This window comes from Agelaius phoeniceus, chromosome Z (genome assembly GCF_051311805.1).
Source record: "Agelaius phoeniceus isolate bAgePho1 chromosome Z, bAgePho1.hap1, whole genome shotgun sequence".
NCBI classification, from domain to species: domain Eukaryota; kingdom Metazoa; phylum Chordata; class Aves; order Passeriformes; family Icteridae; genus Agelaius; species Agelaius phoeniceus.
The window spans coordinates 83,328,986-83,350,394 of record NC_135303.1 but is presented as its reverse complement, the minus strand read 5'-3'; the positions used below and the strand labels follow the sequence as shown (position 1 = coordinate 83,350,394).

Sequence of the window (21,409 nt, the reverse complement as noted above, 5' to 3'; positions counted from 1 at the left end):
CCTGACTCACCCATGGGACTGGCCTGCCCTTCTGTTAAAAGATTCTTTTCCCTCTGGAAAATGAGCCTTTCCCAGAGCTAGGTTCACCTTAATCTCAAGCACTCAGCCATAAGAAATGAATGGGCTGACACAGCAGCAGATCTCAGACTTGAGGTGTTAATGATTGCCACTTACACTGGTTTCTTAGAAGACTTGTCACTTGTGAATATCACAAAGTTAGACCCTGTCCTGCTGTCATTCACAATCACCTACACCATACCAATACCCCAGATGAGTGCAAGAAAGCTTTCCTGGACCACCTCAATCTGGAGACAACAATTCTTCTGCCCTGGTGCTCTCAAACAAGGAGTTCACATTTCTTGCCTTGAATAATTGTTCTTCCTTTACATCTCTAAAGGAAACAAAGCATGGCTCCTTCCCCACACCTCCTGCCACCCTCATAATCAAACCTTCTGATTAAACTGCTAGGCTCAGACAGAATTCAAACACTGGACTCTTAACCCAATCTGTGTAACCACAGTGTGAAGGTACCAGCACAGGTGAGGTGAACCCTCCATAGCATCCAAGCTGCTGAAGCTGGAGCATCACATCAGCCATCCAGCAAGAGCAAAACAGCTCCCAGCTGCCTGCCCAGGACCCTGCTGCTGGCTGCAACACCATCCTGGATGTGGGACAGATTCACCCAAACCTCCTCTTCATACCTCGTTGAGCTGAATATTCTTTCAGTAGAGAAGGAAATTTCCAGCTCAGTGATATTTTTATGAGATATCCAGAGAATAAGACTCACAGAAAGAAAAGGTGACTGCTAAAAAGGCTGTTAGGCAAAGGTATTTCATTTTTCAAGTGACATTTTATACAAAATGAGATAGTCTACCTTTTCCTTCACTCAAACATCTCAGAGCCCAGCCTGAAGATCATTCTACACCAATGTCAAAACCCCCTTAGAATTACGTTAAAACAATACCTTAATGGGACAAATCAGCTTTTGGTTTGCTTGCAATGCAAACAGCATAGAGAAGCACTAAAACCAGAAGCAGCCTTTGAATTTTGCAGGAGGACATATTTTTCACACTTTATTAGTGAAAAATAAGGTATATTTCTAGCAAGTACTTCAAAGAGCACCTTACCCATAAATTTCTGAGTGCCTGTTTAGTAAAGTGGAATGTGAATATCAGTGAAATTCAAGTTAAAAACATGTGGCTATGGAAAATATACAACATAACCATGAAGATCAACTCTAAACTTTTACATTACCAAAAAGTTCAGATGTTTCTATTTCTAGATATACACACAGTTTTACACTATCTCCTCTATGGTTTAAGATAGCTTCAAAAATATGCTTAGATAGGCTAGAAAAACTAAACAAATCCACTGGAAGAGAGAAGAATAATTTCTTTCTTTTACTGTCTTTTATGACATCTGTTACTGGCAAATAACTTTCTATTACACTGTAGTTTTGCCTAAGACCCTGACGTGGATGACACTGGTCTTTCATACACTGAGAAAGCATTAACTTCAGGGGAAAAAAAAAGTGTAAAAGTGTCTGCTGTATTCACCAAATTTAGCAGTCCACAGGTCAGCACTCCTCTTTTCCTACAGAAAATAAGGACACTCTCATTAATTCCAAGGGGTGAAGGGTTGGTCATGAAAATCCTAAATATGTTTTACTAATAGAATTCATCTTGTTAATAAGCTAGCATGTGAAACCGTTTTTTCCGGCTGCTGAAAGCAGCTTGTGGTTTGCTTTTATTCTTTCGAACACAATTAGCAAAGCACTCCAGCAGCTGAATAGAACCATTCATTTGAACAAATTATTCCCTGGCAGGGTTTGGGGGTTCTTTCCCCCCGCCCCTTAAATCTCCTCTAAACTCTCTCCCATCCTTATGCAGTCAGAAGACACAAAAGACTGCCTGACATTAATCTCGCCTGCCTGTGCCTGAAAAAGACAAGTGAGAAGGACATTGCTGAATAAGTTACATTTTCAGCATCATAGCTACAAGACTGAATTGCTCACTTCTCCCAGCCTTATCTTAGCTGGTGTGCAATCCTAATTAAAAGTCTGACGTAAGGAATACACACAGGGAAGAGTCTGGCATGGATGTTATGGATGAGATGATAAACTTTACGAGCACAGCTACCTCCCATGAAGCTTTTGTAGTTAACTGTTGGACCTAAAAATGTTGCTCTAGAGTGCACCTTTTCTCCTTTCAGAGGGCTGAAAATGTTAAATAAAACAGAGCTCCCCTTTCTAATAGGGAGTAGCATCTTGCTGATCTAATTAATCTACATGGCTCATTCTTTCATTGAGATAACTTTACTGGCAAATCAGGCTCCAGTTCCCTTCTCCCACTGCTCATTTTCAGGGTGAAAAAGGCTGTGGGTAAGAAAAAAACCCATGCATCCATCTTGTGAACAATGCTGTCATGTAGTTAACACAGCAGAAATATTTGTTTAATTAGTTGCATTTTCAGCTTTTAAATGAGAAGAAAAAACAAGCCATGGGTGGTCTGTAACCTCAGAAGAGCAAATATTCCTGGCTGTAAACTCATCTGAGCTCAGAATACTGGGTTGGGCATAAAAAAAGCATTTATTGAATCCTAGGCCTGAGTCAGGAACAGAAGGTGCATTAAGAACTTCCAAACTGCACCCTACCACCAATTCATTAAGTGTTCAGCATTATTTAATAAAAATGGCTTATGCATATACTTCAACTGAAACACTGTTTATTCATAAACATTTTTAACTACAGTATGTGTTGGGAATTATTCACACACCCCTTTAGAGACAGTTTTAAATTCTTCCTTCAAGTAATTGCATGCAATTCCCACTGCTGTCTGCCTCAACTAGGCTATAGGTCTGCAAGCAGAGCTTGCCCTGTATTTTGCAATTAAACCAAGGATGTTAGTTGGTTCATAGAGAACAGGACTCCCTGCTGTTAATGTCTTGTTAAGGCATTAACATTACAAAAGTAAGAAAACTGCCACCATTTGTTATAAAAGCTATAAGCAATTTTACTGCATGCTTGAAATCCAAATTTGATTGGATTTTTGAAAATATTCCTCCTTTTATCAGATAAGTCAATCTTCAGGTAGGCACAGAATAAAATTGTCAGACTTTCTACAAAACTACAGGATGTTTCTTGAGAAAACATGAGACACTTGAATGCTGAAATGATGGCTGAGCAGATTTATTGCTTCAGCCCACATTTCTTCGGGTTACATTAACATAACAGTAACTGCTTTCACACTCAGACTGGTGAACAAGCAGCAGTATTTGCTAATGGATTCAGGGGCTGCTGCAGTGGGACACTGCAGACAGGGAACATCACCATTGCCCCATGCTGTGCCATCCAAATATTTCCAGGATGCTTTCTCAGAACCTCTCTGCCACTCTTGCTTTCAATGCTGCCTAATTAAAAGGTGCTTAAGGAAGCTTCTTACTTCACGAGAGAGATTCCTGGAGAAGTTGGTTTTTTCCACACTTTCCTGCTCTCTCATAAGGCATAGGTTCTCCCACCTTCCCCATTTCCAAAGCCTAACACTCATGCAGAAACACTAGAAACTTCTGAGCTGGGAAAGACATACCCAAAACACGTTTTTCTCTTTTCTGTGTGATCTCACAGCTGGAGATGAAGACAGCCAACACTCTTTGACCTTACTCCTCCAAGGGCCATATGTGTTCTGCATCTGGCAGTGGGACAGCTGCTGCTTTAGGACTTTGCCCTTTCTGTCTCCTTTATCTTTCCTTCTGTCATCTGCTTATTTTCCATTTTTATTATACTCTTTTTTGGTAGATAATAATGCCTTTAGGATTAGTGCTGGCAAGAGGCCAGGACAAAATGGCAGCACTAATGATTTTTGTTTGAGTTAGGGTCACTGTGAGATAATTTAGACCATGGGCTTGGGGCCCCGTTTTCCCATGACATTGGAAAAATCCACACAGAAAAGCAGACACAGTGAATGCTTCAAATCCAAACCTCCCTAAGCGTCTCCTCTTGGGACACAGCTTGCAGAAAAGAATGAGGACTAGATTTCAACACCCGTGGATATGACTTGAGATGGGCTGTACTATTGATTATCTTTCTACATAGTTTTTGTTTTCAGGAGCAGAATCCAGCAGAGCAACATCCATCTCTGTCGCTTCCCACCCACTCAGCTCAAGGACTTTTCCTTCCCAATCTTCCCTTGGAGGACACAGCTTTGCCTAATGAATACCCAGGACACTTTTTCCCCCATGTTGCCAAAGAAAGCACATTAATGTGTGCCCACTACCCAGAAATTTTTCAGAGGGGAAGGAACTGGCCTTCAGTCTAGCTTTTTATCTTTCCCCACTAGTTTTCAAAATGCTTTTTCTTTCTTAATCCTGAAGGCTGCCCCAAAATGTTTCTCCTCTGAACAGGGCAGCAGGACAATCAGTTAAGGGAATATGATGCATGTCTTTTCCACTGTCCAAAGTGGGGAAATGTATAATTCATCAAAAATGATGCAAAGCAAACCACAAAGTTAAAGTTCACACACTGTTAATGAGGTTTTTTGCTATACTCAACCAGAAACTAACTCTCTTGGAGACATTTTATTTTACCATTGTTAGAAGGCTGTGAAAATGCAGGTAGGGGAGGCTCTGCTGAGGTCTATTTTATTTAAGCATCCAACTAATAGCAGGATACTCTGCATTTGAAACCAAACCTCCTTCCCCATAGCCATGACCTGTATTTCCTCTACAGAGCTGCAGATGCCAGTGGCCTCCACCTTGAAGGCTGCCTGTGAGCCAAGGGCTGATGTTTGTTTTAGATGGCAGGATCCTGTGGCAGGTGTACACAGATCACCTACCAAGATGTTCTCTGTGTCCCATCAAGAACAGATAGGGAAGCAAGAAGAAAGCCAGATGGGAAAGGAAGAACAGGAAGAGGAGTAGGGGAAGCAGCAGCAGGAGGAGGCCTATGCAGCTTGCCTGGCCCTAGCAAAGGCTCAAGGTTTTTTGTGAAGGAATGTTGGAACAAGGTGAAGGACCCTGGATCACAGCTGGAAATGGGACACAGGGAGAGGCAGCCCTCAGAGCCAGGCAGAAGGTGCTCAAGGATGAGGCGGTAGGGAGCCAGCCCCTGTTGCTGGTCCAGCACAGCCAGGGGCAGTGACAGCAGACACAGGAGCTGTGCAGTGAGGAATGACAGCAGAGGACACTGCACACAGTGGGTGTGCAGCTGAGGGAGTCTCCCCAGCAAACACATCAGCCTGCAAAATCTCCCCCATGCTGCCAGAGGGGAATTTGCTCTCCCCTAGATCCAATTCTGGTTGACAGAATGAATGCCCAGAACAGGGCTTGTAACTATGCAGCCCCAATCAACAGTGCCCAGGGTTTGCAGTGGGTCCCCACCCCAAAGAAGAGAAAAGTATCCTTTTGCCTGCCTCCAAACTGCCCACAGACAGCACCCTGAGCTCTCAGCAGTATAAGGCTTATTTGGGGAATATATCACACTGCCCAGACTAAAAGAAAACCACAACGCTGCAGATGAATGGATGTAAAGTATTTAAAACCACATTTCTCACCAACCACAACCAAAGGCACGTAGCAGGTTTTCAAAGGACATAGCTTGCTAAGTGAAATCTGCAAAAGGACATACGGAGAGAAAAGGGAGCAACAGCACAAACTGAAGTCCCACGGCTTTCTTCAGAAACTCATTTAGCAGGTTCTTCAGAGCAGCACCTTGAAACTGTGAGGTGGGGTTTCTCCCACTAACCCAAAACAAAACATGCCAACAGAAGACTAAGACTAGATTTTGAAAGTATCACAGGAATAATATAAACCACTGTTGTGATTCAAATTTAACATTTTAGGTAAAATATTTAAATCAAATGCATCATAGTTCTAAGAAGCCCACATTTTCTAAACGTAGCCAAAGTTATACAATAAACTGCAGGAAAGTTTATCGTTCCTTAAGATAACATTCAAGCACAAGGTGATGAACTAAAGATGGACACAATGCTTAAAGCAAAAGGGATGAGATGGAAGCCTAAGTGAAAGCTGGAAAATGAAGGGTTTGGGTTGCTTTCTTGGGTTTCAGGCTCTCATTTCCTGCAGCTAAAGGCTGACCAAACTCTCCTCAAGCCTCTCTTCTTTATAAGAGTATTTGGAAAGCTGAGACTGCACCATGGAGAAGGCTGACTGTCTGGGAAGTACTTGTATCAGCATGCAGAAATCCCTGCAGGTATGTGCCATACATTTTTGCTTCCACAGATGACTTTTCTATGAAAATGCCTAATGAACTAGTTTAGCATTAGCTCAGCACTAGCTCAAAAGCAATTTTCAAAGGTGTTTTCCTCCTACATTTTGAGAGGTTAAAAAAAGGCATAGCTTCCCATGTCCAGCTCTGGAAGACACTGGCGTTCCCCAAGGCTTAAAGCAACTTGCAAGGACTGTTGATATTCTAGACAGTTCAAAATAAAAACAGCAACTACTTAAATATTCTTTTTTGAGAAATAATACTTTTCTCACATCAGGAATGACTTGATTGTATGTGATACAGATAGCATAACTTTCTGAGACTGGATTCTAAAAAGAAAATTAATTATTGGGAGAAAACAAAAAAGAAGGCTGTCTTTCTTCACCTGCTAAGAAGACTTATCAGTGGTAGAGTGAGAGACACCTGCCTTTGCCCTTTATGCTGATGAACTAAGAGATGAGCACAGGACAATTGGTCATGGATGCTGATGCAGATATAGTGCACCTAGACCAAGCCTATCCGTGTAATTTGCATTATCCACCAAAAAAAATATTATATGTGCGACAGCACACTTTTGCAACTGAGCCCAGGTGTTTCTGTCCTGATAAGGTCTCTCTGCCACTTCTACTTTAATTAGGACCATGTTTTTCAAGATGCTATGATCTGAAGACTGTCATCAAATACTTACATAGTCATCTTCACGAAGACCTTGCTTCTGAACAGAACTTTTCACTTCCAGGGAAAACTTCTCAAACTCAGGCTTCACAGTCCTCAGGAGAGTGACAGTTTGGAGGTATGAATATGCTTTCTTGGCTTCAAGATCATGTTTGTCTCCTCTTCTCCAAGAGCCATTTCCTAAAGAGGGAAACAAGCACATTTCCAAACTAGGTATCATTATGGGATCCTTTTTCCACCCAAAAGTCCCCTTTTCTGATTGTTGGAGAGATGGTAAAGTACAAAGGAGAACAGACCCTTCCTCAAGGTGTGCAAGAAATAACTAAGAAGTGAATGTGCACACCAAAGGACAACTTTACTCCCATGCTGTTTTTGCATATTTTAAAAGGGTGGAATAAATCCTAAGTGTGAGATGGCATCTTGGAGCCAAACACATATGCCAGATCCCAAAGGCAGAGAGATTTAAGTGAGAAGAAGTGAGGGAGGATTCATGCACAAAGTTTTTGTTACATGTCACTCGTCTTGGACAGTCAGAAAGGCACCAGTAAAGTCAAAGGCATGAAAATCACCCCGAATGGGAGGCAGATGGTGCAGCTCTCCCACTGTGGTCAAGGACAAAACCATGCGTGCCATGGCTGCCAGACCAGCTCTGTTTTTAATGGGAAAGGAATACATAGAAATAAAATGGAATCCTGCACCTACGCTGTATTTACACGTGTTTTGTGTCACAGCAAGGGAACAATTTAACTCAGACCACCAGTAAAGAAACCACATTTTTAAAAAGCAGGATAGATGATTGGTTTTTTATTAGGAAAGAAGTCCTTCTTACAAATATACCCTGGCCTTAGCAGGCCCTGAGATCCTGATCCAAAGCCTCAGGAGGTCAGTGGAAAGATTCATGTTGTTCTGGAGCAGGTTTTATACTATTTTATGTAAATGATAACTAAAAAAGGCTAGAGGGAACAATGGTAGCCCTAAGCAGTGAGCCTTTAAATGTTTACAAGTAATTAAAAGCTAGACAGTCTTTATTTTTTGAACAACAGCAACAAACCCCATTACGGCTAAATGAGCCAAGACAAAACTAATGCTAAATTCCCAAGGTGACCTGGAGGTACAACTGAACCTGAAATCAGAGAGGATGTGGGTATTTTGCTTGTGTTGAGGACCATATTGTCATTGGACAAGGAGAAGCAAGTTGTAGGGATGTTAAGGGAGATGGAGTACAGGTAAAAAACTCATGGTGCTCCCTGCACAGTGCTTCCCAGCTGCATCACACAGCTGCAAGAACAAACTCTTGGACATGAAGCAGGTAAACAGAGCTTGCTTTTTGTCCTCCTAGCACTACTGCTGGGACTTAACTGGAGATTTGCTCTGCTTCCTCAGAGAGCACAAGGGAAGGAGCAGAGGCCCTGCACTTCTCTGGGGGATAAACCCTTTCTCCTGCAGTTTTTGGGTCCAGGACTGCTCCTGTCAGTCCCCACACAAGGCAGGAGACACAGGAGCACCTTTCCCACATCTCTTGTCAACCCTAGGAAAGCCTTATTTACCACAGCCCAACACCAACTAGGACTGTAATCTTTAGACACAGCAGGAACTTTGCTATTTTTTTAAAGTGATTTAATTTTTTTTTAGGAAGGAGCTCTAGATACATATGCCTTGCTTGAGGGATTTATTTCCCAATACAAGGTCAAAATCACTTACACAGAGCCATATTCATCACACCCAGTGGAGACACTGCATAGCAACTCACATCCCACTGTCTGGTTTGGCCACTCTCCCCGGCAGAGCCTGCACCTGACCTCTTCACTGCTTTCAAAGAGAAGGAAACACACATCTGGCAGCTGTAAGCAAGCACATCTTGCTACCTTCCCAAAAGAGAGTACAAGCCTTGCAGATGCCTCAAAGCTGAACAGCTTCTGCTCCAGCTGGGCACCTGCATTTTGGAGGTGCTGGATTCAAGAAGCGCATCAGAGACTTCAGCACAGAGGGCTTAGTGATAGCTTTGCATTTGCAAATGGACATAGCTAAAAAGCATGAGATTAGAGACATTAAAAAAAATTTTTAAAAAATGTGGTGGTGCTAGTAGAATGTAACTTTCTGTCCTGGACACTATAGGTGTTCCTTCTTTAAATCCCAACACTGGGACTGGGGAAGGTTCACTTGCATAACAGCGTTCCTTGAATAATTCACATATTTAAATTCCTTCATGGAGTATTTTGTGGGAGGTCATCTTGTTACAATACTTGTGTACAATTATTGCAGTCTTGGCATTTAATAAGCCTGGTCTTCTGAAAAATTAGAAATATTCAGAACAGAGGGCAACAACAAACTGCAATAAAGTCATCTGAACTCGGAGACAGTGCCAATTGCCCAATCACACCCACTCTTAGGTTTTATGAAACACAAAACTTAGTATCTCCAGGCACTGGGAACAAGGATTTTTGGAAGAACTTCTCTACATTTCTCTTGTGTTTGCTTCTCATATGCAGTGACCATCTGTGCAAAAGTCAACTTCTGATGCACAATCATTTCCCACTACATAGGAAACACATCCACAAGCAGAAAATTGGTTTAAAACAAATGTCAGGAAATGCCACATTCTAACTACACTACATCAGAAGCCAGGCATTTTTCACCCCTCAGAAAAGCTACAAGAAGGCTGGACTACCTGTGATGCAAAGGAGGGTGGTAATGAGGCTCCCACATTGGCTTAGATCTTGATCTACAACTTCATGTTTTAGATATCTGAGTGATTAACTTCTTGCCTGGAAAAATTTGGCATTCTTTAGCTAATCTTGATATATGTCGCAGAATCTGTACTTCTGTACATATCTAGACCTCTGAATTTATACAGTTACATACCTTCATTACACAGGGTGTCACACAGCGCTGTTTACTGTGAAATAATTTCAGGGGTAGTAGATGAGCAACAGAAAGCTTATGCAGAAGAACTTCCAGTTAACAGATTAATTTTAAAAAATCATCCTTTTTTAAATTCAGTTGTTTCTGTTGTTCAGCCTTTGCAGCTTTAAGAAAGAAAGCCCCCACACTTCATCTTTTTTCTCAACTTCCACTTGGTTTTAACTTGAAATGAATTTCTTATTATAGTGGATTATTTAAAGAAGTCTGCACAGAGAAAATTATTTTCTCTACATCTGCAAAAGAATCTGCTCCTTTTAAGAGCCACATTATACTTCAACAAAACCTGCCCTGCCTTCAGCCACCTGATGTTTGATCTCAGCAAACACATAGCTCCAATATTACTTTGAATTTAGGTGAGACAGCTGCACCAGCTGAGAGCAGGTATAGTCCCTGCCATGCACTGATGTAACATGCAGTTACAATTATATTTTGGCATACAGGTATATTAGGTATATTTCAAAAAGAAAATACATTTAATTTACATTTTGAAGTCATATTTTAGTTTGACAAAAATGACTTCTTTTACTTACGGGTGTAAACCGCCACTTTTATTCACTCTGCTCTAGAAAATTTGGACTGCCTGTGTCCCATCCACAGCTTTCCCTTTAATGCAGCATGGCTGAATATTTTTGCAGACAGAGTCTGTGATCAAAAGATCACAGTGAAAGTCACCCAGACCTGAGCACACACACTGCAGAATGGGGTACCCACACCATAACCAATGTCTCTGCCTGGTGCTACTTCCCCAAAAAGTAATCCCTGTAGCATACTTGGCATCTTGTTACCCACCCAGTAGCAACTATAGCCACAAGGTCTGTTTTATTTCTTGCAACACCATAGCCCAAGTGGAAGACAACTGCAAAAAACAGGGAGAGACAGTGGTGTTTTCTGGGACTCAGTGCTGCATGTTTTGAGGCTAACAAATCTAAAAATAATACCACGTTACAAAAGACTTTGCAACACACTTGGGCAAGAAAAGCATTACCATATGATGAGCTGTTGAAGAGTTCAATATTGAAGAAAGCATAGTCCCCATTGGTCATTCCTTGCCGATGAGCAGCCAGCATGATGTTCCTGATAGTGTCACCACTGGCACACATGATTACAACTGGAAAAAAAATAAGAAATATAGATAAGAAGCAGCTCAAGAACTTCAGAGAACAGCATGTGAAGCAAGAATGCTGCCAGAGACACTGACCCCAGCTGTCCTCACAGTTTTGCAACAAACATGAAAACACAGATTGCAAAAAAAAGCTGATTTCCTAAAGAGCTGACAAGACAGGTAGTGAACACAGAAAGGCTTCCTCTTCCCTTGTCTCCTCTGAAGATAATTAAATAGGTCCTCTGTGTGATCTGGGTTTTTACCCCTGCAGAATTCTGGCTCCAAATTCCTTTACCTACATGTATTTGTAGACTAGACCACAATCACAAGCTTACGTTGTTATTTCTAAGCAGACATAAGACAAAGATGGAAATACCATGACTTACCATTTCCATTCCATTGAACAGTTTGATGTAGACTGAACTTGCCTACACCTCAGGCACCTAATATTTAGGTACCTGACCTAGATTTTGCTGCCTCTCTGCACTTAAGGGAGAGCAGCACCTGTGCAGCAGGAACAGTGGTATGAATCTTTCCCGAACATGACTTCCTCTCCAAAGACCATGCAATAAGCCTAAGCAACCACCTCTGATGGGATGCCTAATGTTAATAAATGGAAAAACCAAGCACCATTTTATAAGCATGAAGATTAAAGGTGGGTACAAACACCACAGAGCCCCATTTACCATGGGCCAATAGCTAAGCAGAGGCTCTGCTGCTACGACGAGACCTACAAGCCCACAGGTGTGCCCCTGTGTGGGCACCGTGACCCCCACTGTGATGATTGTGGTTCCTAGGTCTCTTCCCAGATCTGCTGGGCAGGGGGACTACTGCCCTTGCTATTCTTTGCTTCTGCAAAAGAAAAGGAGAATCCCAACAGGTGAGGTCTTCAACATCGGGGAGAAAACTCCCACACAGAGCTAGTTACACTACAAGCTTTTACACCGGTTTGCAAGACTACAGGTATGAAGATCCTGATATCAGAGGGAAGAGCAAAGTATTTTATTTATCAGAGTGTGCTTCAGGAGTGTATCCTAAAGCAGAGACATAAGAGATCCTGTCAGAAGGGTGATTCAAAACCAACTGCACACACGTTTCCAAGAACGCCATCACGCATGGCAGGACTCAAAAGCTGCAATAATGTACGCAAATATTTTCAACCCAACAATAAAAATGAATCAAAACCACATTCGGCTCTTCTGGGTGGAAGTGTTTTCTATTATAAGAAATGAAAACGCCAAACAGGCCAAATCTTTTCGCACACAATGAATCTTCTCCCATCGCCTTTCTGGTTGGATGCCATCACAGGCATAAGCCTCCAGATGTGCCGCTGGGGTGAGTCATATTCAGTACAACCCCTCGCTTCAGGAGAATTATACCATGCATAGCTCTGTCCTACTGATGATGGCAGAGCAATATAATAATTTCCAGAGCAACAGAGCAAGACATATTTCATGATCATTGTGAAGAATATTAGCATGAAGGAAAACGAACAAGAAAAAAAGTTTCTTGCAATAAAATTTGGACCAAATATTTTCCAGATGCACATCAGGAATGAATTTGTCTCACTGTTCTTAATTTCAGTATAGGTGAGAGATTTCCTTTTGAAATGTTTCCTTGCTGCCCTCCCAATTCTTCCTTGACTCTGCCTTTGTAATTCACTTCTATCATAAAACTGTAATCTGTAGATGGAATCAAAGGGATTCCCACAACACCAATAAAAGACGTTGAGGCAAAAGGAATAAAAGAAAGAGAGTGTGTGGTGAACTACTTTAACATACATTAAATGGTATTTTGTAAGCCTCTAAAGGAATGTAAGGGAAGTAATATTAACTGTTTGGAAGGGGTTTCTAACCCAGCAGGAAAGCAAAGATTACATATTTCAAGATTCTGAAGCAAATAAGCCAAGGGTATGTTTCTCACAATCTTCCAAAAATGTAAATTATGTATTAAATCTGCACCTGTACCTTACCATTGTGTATGTACAAACACGTATGTGCAAACCCATACAAAATATTCTCCCTCCACCATAATACACACAGACCACAGTAATTCTAATACTAAAATGCTGAATTTATTGACTAGGATTATTGACTCATCCTGAAAATACTTTAGAGTTTGATTCCAGTTTAAAGGAATAAGTGTTCCCTTTGCTACACATATCCCTTGGACTACATGCTTATAGATTAATCACAAGCCTGCATTTGTGAACCTTACAGTAAACCTGAGCCTACAACATGAACTCTGCAGCAGGCTTACCTGAGTTTGTAAAAAAGCCTGAACTACTAATCAAACAAATTGTAGACAAGCACTTAACTTTAGTTATCATATTTTCATCATTATTTTTTGTGGCTCCAAGACTTCAGTCATGTCACATTGAACACACAGTCCCTGGTACCTGGGGTGAATGGCTGAGTGTGCCTCTTCCTCCCAGACATCTGCGAGGTCAGTGCAAACCCCCAGCCAGCATCAGCCTCACCCCCAGGGCCCAGCCTCTGTCCTGCTTCCCACAGGACAGCTGGTGGGGCAGTTCCTGTTCCAGCTCTGGGAGAGTTTCAAGCAAGAATCCTGTATCTGCTCAAAAGCCCACTGCCAGTCAGGGAGTTCAGCGAAGGCTGACCAATCAGGTGGGACCCCAAACAGCAGCAGTCTTTGAAAGCTAGAGAAGGTGAGAGCTTAGAGCCAAGGACAGTATCACAGCAGGTGTGACACAGGAGTCATGAAAAACTGGAAACCAACCAAGAAAAAATATTTCTAGAAAGTGCTCTGGACAGTGTGCTGCTGCCCACAAGTCCTGCTGGGGGAATCTCCAGTGAGCAAATAAAGACTTTGACTGATCTTCAGACCTCATCTGGTGCACCCTCCACGTGGTGTAGAACTCTTAAAATATTGTGGTAACCTGAAAGATGCCATGAGCAGCAGGGCTAAAGGAATCGGCCAGGTGAGTCCTGCAGTCAGTTTTTAAGGTCAGAAAGGCACAAGTGGAAGCTGGAGGAACCCACCTGAGTGGCAGGAGTCAGAGAACAAATAAAGAGGTGAGATGGAAGGAGGGACCCCACAGGGCACAATGGGGAGAAAGAAGAGGGCTGCTTCTGTTCAGTCATTTGCAAGTTGCAAAAATTGTGAAAGATCAAATGTCTCAGCTCAGCATAGGATTTCAGACCAGGCTGAAAGCAAGCCCTCTTTCCTGACCGTCAGCATGGTGGGGCTGAGGTGAACACTTGTCTTTTCCTGCTGTAAGCATGCTGCAATGCTCTCGGCATCAGGAAAGCCACACACACACACACTTGACAAGCATCTTTCCCCACACTGTGGTTTCCTCCAGCACTGACACATTTATTTCTCTCCATTCATTATATTTTCCCAAATGATACTTAAAAGGAAAGCTCTATTTAAAGCACCTGCTTCAGGGAACAGGGAATTAAAAGCCCTATACGGGTAGACCTCAGTTATCTCACACACTCCTGCATGTTAATGATTTCACAGCAGCGTAACATCAGCAGTGCAAGGCTGCTCCATCCACAGCCTACAGCACCATAATACCAGTTCTGCCTGCCACACACAGCATGATCTTTTTCTGTTCAATTCTGATGCTATTTTAACACTCTACAGCAAGATATGTAAGAATTGTACAAAGGGCTTTGTACATCCATGGCTTTCTTGGAAAATACCTAAAGACTTTAACTTCACCCTCCAGTTCACTCCTGGAACACATATTTTCTTTTTGCATGACTTACTGGGGAAGCCTGTGGCTGTTAAAACCCTCTAACAGGAAAAGTGTTTCTGATAAGCCCATATATCCACCAATTGCTAGGCAGTATCTCACTTTAAAGCACATCTAACTACAAAACTGCACGTTCCAAAGCACTTTGCTTTGCTGCTCCATGATGCAAAGTCAGTTTATCCAGCCCAGACCTGACTGTCCCAGATGTTTCACAAGCCATTTATCTCCACGGTCTCTTCCTAACTGTGGGTGACAATATCACGGCATGCACGCAGGTGTTTCGCATGCACACATCCCCTGAAATTGCCATTTCCCCTAAATGCATCTATTATTTACGAGATACTTGACGGGGCTCCCAATGGCAGAAGTCGTGAAAAGGTCTCCCGCTGCCAGGCACAGCGGGGTGAGAGGAAAACATCTTTGTTTAGTCCCTGAACTTACACAGCGTCACTGCAAAAAATCTCAGAGAGTAAGCAACAGATTTGCTGCCCCGCAGACGTGGATAATGTCGGGTAAACTCGACCGCCAGCAGAAAGCTGATTTCTCACCACGGCACAAAGCCCCCCTGAGGTGGTCCCCTAGGGCAAACCGCTCTTTACGCCGTCGGGAGGCAAAACTCTACCTCTGTGGGCAGAGTTTTCACTCCGGGCTGCTGTTCCCATCCGTCGGAGGATGCCTGGCCCCGCGACCGCCGTCGCAGCACCGCAGGGCTTTCCCCACGGGCGGGGACGAGCCGGGACTCTTCCCCCCGCGCAGGTCCTTCCCTCCGCGGGATTCCCACCGCCCCAGCCGCCACCGAGCGCCACGGAGGAGCCCTGCCGGGCACTCCGCCGCCACTCACCCCTCTCTCCCGTCTGGAGGGCGCGGACGACGTCGTCGATGTCGAGGTGCCGGCTGGTCTCGTCGAAGCTGTGCACGGCCATGTGGAAAGCCTCCTCCTGGAAGACCACATGGACGCCCTCCATGGCGAAGTAGCAGCTGCGCTCGGGGTTGCTGTCGCTGTAGAGCAGCGTGGCCCGGTTCCACTGGTGGTGGCGGAAAAGGGCCAGCAGCATCTCTCCCATCTTGGCGTAGGCGGGCGCGACGCGGGTGAGGTGCGAGTACTCGCCGCCCTTGGCGCCGAAGCCGGCGGCCAGAGCTCCCGCCGACAGCATCGGCACGTCCCAGTGCGCGGCCAGCCGCGCCACCGGCGCCGCCGCGTACTCGCACACCGGCCCCAGCAGCAGGTCGGGGCGGCGGCGCTGCAGGGCCACCATGTCCACCAGGCTGAACAGGGCGCGGTTGCCGCACGCCGAGTCCTCGTAGGTGATCTGGAAGGCGTAGCCGGGCGGCAGACCCGTGCCGCTCTCCCGCAGGCTCCGCACCGCGTACTCGATGGCCGGCCGCACCCGCCCCAGCGAGAAGAGGTAGGCGTCGTCCTGCGGCAGCAGCACCAGCACCCGGATCAGCTTCTCCTCCTCCTTCTCGCCCGCGGGGCCGCCGCCCAGCGCCGCCCGCGCCGCCAGCACGCAGCAGAGGCTGCCGAGCAGCCAGGGCGGCATCGCGCCCGCCCCCCCGGAGACGCCCGAGCTCCGGCAAACTTTTCGCCCCCCCCTTCCCCGCCCGCCTCGAAATTGTTCGGTCGTGCTTTATTTCTCAGGTGTTTGGCGGATTCACAACCTGCCCCTCCCCACCCCGCTGGCGGGTCACGGACGGAGCATCTCGGCTCTGCTTTTCTCGTTCTCTTATAGATGGACGACTATTACTATGATCACTTTCCCCCCCACGCCGGATCCCCCCGCGGGGCTGCCGGGCTGCGCCCTCCCCGCTTAAGTAGCGCGGGAGCGGCGGCGGCGTCTCCGCACGCCCGGCGCGGCGCGGCCGGGTTTGTGCGCAGGGAGGAGCCGGCCCGGGCGCTCCCTCCCTGCGGCCCCTCCCTGCGGCCCCCCCGCCCCGCACACCTCCGCGGCCGCGCGGGGGGTGTCCTTATCGCACGCATCCGACACTCATGTGTGTGTGTTTCGCCTACCTTCCGGCTCGGCTGCTGCGCTGCCTTGCCGAGCGAGTCCCCGCGGTCGGGCCCGGGGAGTAAAGGAGCCCATTGCACTACCATTTTTAAAGATTTCTTAAATATTCTTTGGGGGCTGTTACAGACCGCTTAAGCTGTCCTTTACTGGTTGAGGAAGGCTTTTGAGACATCCCGAGGGCTCAGGGGTTCGGTGCTCGGCAGGGTTGGGGGATTTGGGGAAGGAGGGGTTGCAGCATCAGCACCTGGGCATGCAGGCGGCAGGACACAAGCGGGGCTGCCCCGCTCCCATCTCCTCACCCGGAAAGGTGCCCGCGCACAGCATAGGCCAACGGGGAATTTGACAGTGGATCTGTGGCCCCTGCCTGTGACCCTTTGGGATCTTTCTGAGCCCCCCGTGCCTAGAAGGTCTGAATGCCGGGTTTTGCCATTTCCCACTGTGTGGAGAGACACAGTTTCATGCCCCAAGCAACAGAGGTTAACATCAGTGAAGGAGAGGTCTGAGATTATTTTACCAGGAAAAAGAGAACTTTTGGAATTACTGCGACAACACTGCCTAGTCCTAGGAGCATCCCTGTTGAGTTCTACTCACTGGCTTAAAACTGCTATGTTTCAGTTTTTGTTAGCCTTTTCTGAAATAAAGTGATGTGAAATGTGCAAGATGTTTTGTGAAAGAGGCTTTGGAGCACCTGATGCTTTTTGACTGCAACAGCCTAAAGGATGGTGCTCGGTGGAGCTCTGTGTGCCCTGTAGCAGCGTGCATCCTGAAAGCCAGAGCAGGGCTGTACATTTTGATGTTTTACGGTTGCTAGAGAGTGCCAGGTTTGTGTTTGAAAGGGGAGAGAACTGCTCCTGGCTTTACAGAAGGGGTTTGTTTAGTTCAGCACAGAGGTCGTTGTCAGGGCAGTATGTGTAAACTTAACTTTTGTTGCTGCCTTCGCTGTGCAGGCTGTGAATGGGAAACCTGCACTCCTGTGGTGACCATCTGCTCACCTTTAAGATGCCTCAATCAAATAAAGCAAGCTCAAAGCGCTTGTGCAATTACAACGGAGAAGTGGAATGAAAACAGCAGATAACATGATGTACAGAAATAATCATCAACATTTATCTAACAAGGCTCGGTAAAATAAAGAAGCTCAGAAATTCAAAGATGGGTAGTGTCTCTGAGAAATGTGCCTCTCGTAGTTTTATTTGATTACTGAATCAAACTTCAGAGTGTTCTTGAAGATTACATAAACATCCACCCTGGTGAAGCTGGTTTTGTGTGTTCCTGTGCTGTAAGTTATGTCAGGCATTTTTTGTTGTAAATGACTCCATATAACATAGAGGAGATTAAGCAGAATGTTACAATATACAACACACCAGCCATCTTTACCACAAAGCTTGCAAAAACATTTTCTTAGGACACATTTTGAAATGCTGACCTTTGTAGTCATTGCTTTATGGTGACCCAACAGATGTGTTTACAGCACCAAAATCTGGTCGGATCTCTCTTGATTTCCTTCTTCCCCCAACAGAATATCTTTTTCATTTTACATGAAAAAGACATTTTACATGTGAGCTCCATACTCTCCTAGCTGTCTTATTTGAGCATAAGCTGTGTAAACACAACAGAAGAGATAGTAACCCCATAAATCACAGGGCTGCTGCCCCTTTACATGGGCTGCTCCTTGTGAGGTAGAGTACTGCTGGGAATGAATCAGAGTGGGAGAAGCACGGCCAGCATGAGGCAAATCAAGAAACAAAAGGCATCTAGCCAGTAGCGTGTAGCAGTAGTAGTGTCGGAGTCCAATTTCAGTGTTTTCATAAAAACATTTGGCCCACAGAATGTGGCTCTTGCTCACCTGAGTAATTGCATTCAGTGTTATGGGAATCGGTGTCTCTGTGGGCCTAGAGTGCTATAAACATTTTTGTTCCTCTTTGCCTGAAGTGTTTTTGTAAAAAAGAATCCCAGCCTGTGATGGCCTTTTATTTTTCTGAGCCAAGAAGTTATGCATGAGAATTTACTTGTTAATCCCAATTCAAAATGTCACTTACTACACCATCATCAGTTCACTCACAGTATTTTTCATAGCTATAAATTCAACATTTCTCCACAGACATTATTTTTTTCTGCTACATAACTGCTTTTTAATAGGAACAAATCCTGCAGTTGCAGATTTGTAGCAGGCAGAATGCCCACAGACTGCAGTGAGAAGAGAGATTTCAGAATAGCCCATTAAGGACTAAAGCAATTTCGGACACAGGCTATTTTCTCCCCAGAAATAACTCAAACACAAGTCAAGAATCACTTGACTCACTCCAGCTAGCATTAGCAGCACTCTGAGCTGCCTGATGCCAGTTCAGAATTTTTTTCACAGATAAGTTCGCTGAAAACACAGTCCCACCTACAGGCTGAAAAGATGAAATGCTTTACCATCGCCTATACTGCAAATATACCCAGGCACTGAGACTTGCAAACTCTTTCCCTGTTTTGCAAGGTCTATTATCTTCTTATTTTAAGGAATCTATACTCTTTTGGAATGCACCTAAATGATTTCTAAATGCATCATGATGTATCTTGTGCATCTTTTTGTGTTCTGTGACCTTACCTTCATACACGTCTGTTATGTAAAAAAACAACATGGTTTTCAGGTGAAAATACTCCCACATGAAAGATGAGCCAATCTGATGCTAAAAAAACAGATGGAAATGTGAATTTATTTTTTCCTTGTGACACCAACTTCTGTGGAGATATAAGAACCACAAGGTCACAAAAATGCACACAAAACATAGATGTACATACATACAGATATATATATATATATATATCTATATATATCTGTACACACATAGATATACATACATGCATAGTAATAACACTTTGTTACTGTTGCCATCTGAACAGATTCCACTTCACAGCAGAAAGAAAAGGCAGGCAGGTAGATGTCATTTTTATTTTATGAATGAGATGCTAGGATGCAAAAGACTGGCTCCCACTCTGTTCTTTTCCAGAAATAATAAAGGTTAAACTTCTTGTCATGAATGTTTAAGGAGGAACAATTCTTCTTTTCTGCTGCCTGCCACTCCAGACAACATGCAACATCGGCAAAATGCAACGTGCAACATGGCCAAAATGCAACATGCAACGTGGGCAAAATGCAGCTTTTTACACAGCAAAGACTAGTTGCATTATTCATTAGTGTTTATAGAACACTTGTGTTTCCACTGAAGCTTGTGAAAGAACATAATGGTGAGAAGTTGACATCACAACCCTCCAGATAACTTTAATTTCTAAGAAAGATGTTTTTGCAATTATTTTCACTTTTAAAAAGTCTACCTACGTTACCTATTTTGAAAGTACTTGTAGTCAGGATTGTAATATTAAAAATGCAACTATTGCATTATTTTTAACAGTGTAACCTTATACACTACCTTAAGTCATACTGCCTCTCTGCTAAACTCACTTTCCTCTTCTGACTAGACTATGTTAGAAAATAATCACTTTGTTCAGGCAACCAGTTTCTGTATTTAGAGGCAATATCTGGATATAGATAATGTCTGGGTATAGAACAGACTTTTTTTGCCAACTAAACTAAATTAGAAGGATCTAACTAAACTAAATTGGCTTGGATCCAAGTTGTTCCTGTGATTTTCACTTTTGTTTTCATTTCCACATGTCTTAGATAGGTCAGCACTGGATGGTCACTGGAGTGCACAGGATGGTGGCCACCTTGCTCCTCACGTGCATCTGCCTCCATCAAACAGCTGTATCATAGTGTGAGATAAAGAGTGAGTGGTGAAATACAAACACCAGCTGTACCTTACCAATATAATGGCATTTCTGTCCAGAGGATTTTAAAGGTTTTGGAGAGCAAAGATCTTTTCTGCTTGAGATCTAGTAACACTACAATATGTACCCATATTTCTTGTAAAAGAATAGTTAGAAATACTATCACAGTGTCCCTCAAAAAGAGAGTTGGGATCGGACATCCCAGACCACTGACAGCCAAGGAGCTGCATTGCTGTTATGTGTAATCTCAAGACAGAAACTAATCCAAAGTCTACTTTCACATGCATTCCCATATAAGAGGAACAGAAGTCTCACAACATAAAGAAGCCAGACATCTATGCTTTGTCAGGATATTCAGCTCTGCAGAATGTGTCAGTTTACACAGTAATGTCGCCCCAGGAACTGATTGATCTTTAGAAGTACTCTGAGGGAAAATGTGGATTATTTTTTTAACTAAATCAACTCATTGATATGGTTTGTGGGTGTGTTGGCACAGCAGAGCAAGAGATCTGAAACAAGAGCAGCAAAATGCCAGAGATGAGAGACAGGAACTTCTTAGTGGAAATTAGTACTGAGATCTCTGTATGTCTTTTCTCTTGCATGTTAGTTAATGATTAAATTACAGGGAATGCATAGAAAAAACATTTTTAATACTATTGACAGGTTTTATTCCACTGAGCTGATACAAAAATATTTAAAATATTTAATTAAATCAAAATAAATTATATTAAATAAACTTGTCCTTTATGGGTTCTGTAATTTCCAGTTTATTAAAGTACTAATGCAGTTTAAAAAATTAATGTATGGACTTGGTGGAATGCACAGTTGTCATTTGTCATCACATCACAGGAATGGGAACAAATAAGATTACTGAGTGAGGACAAAAGCTCCAGGAACAGATGAGTTGATGGAGGAAGACAAAGTGCAGAGCAGAGTGGGATGCCAACAGTCAATAGAGACACAACAAAGCAAATAAAAAAAGGAGACCT

General features: G+C 43.8%; 1 protein-coding gene across 2 annotated transcripts in view; it reads right to left on the bottom strand.

The window, feature by feature from the left end:
- The window catches only part of NPR3 (natriuretic peptide receptor 3), a 45,479-nt gene extending 28,997 nt beyond the window's left edge, over positions 1 to 16,482 (bottom strand). For both annotated transcript variants that reach the window (XM_054652206.2, XM_077171098.1), the window contains exons 1-3: positions 15,485 to 16,482; positions 10,803 to 10,925; positions 6,909 to 7,075 (exon numbers count right to left, since the gene is read on the bottom strand). In XM_054652206.2, the coding sequence (XP_054508181.1) occupies positions 6,909 to 7,075; positions 10,803 to 10,925; positions 15,485 to 16,184 (990 nt within the window). In that variant the 5' untranslated portion in view covers positions 16,185 to 16,482. The remainder of the gene's footprint in view (positions 1 to 6,908; positions 7,076 to 10,802; positions 10,926 to 15,484) is intronic.
- Between the last annotated feature and the right edge of the window lie 4,927 nt (positions 16,483 to 21,409).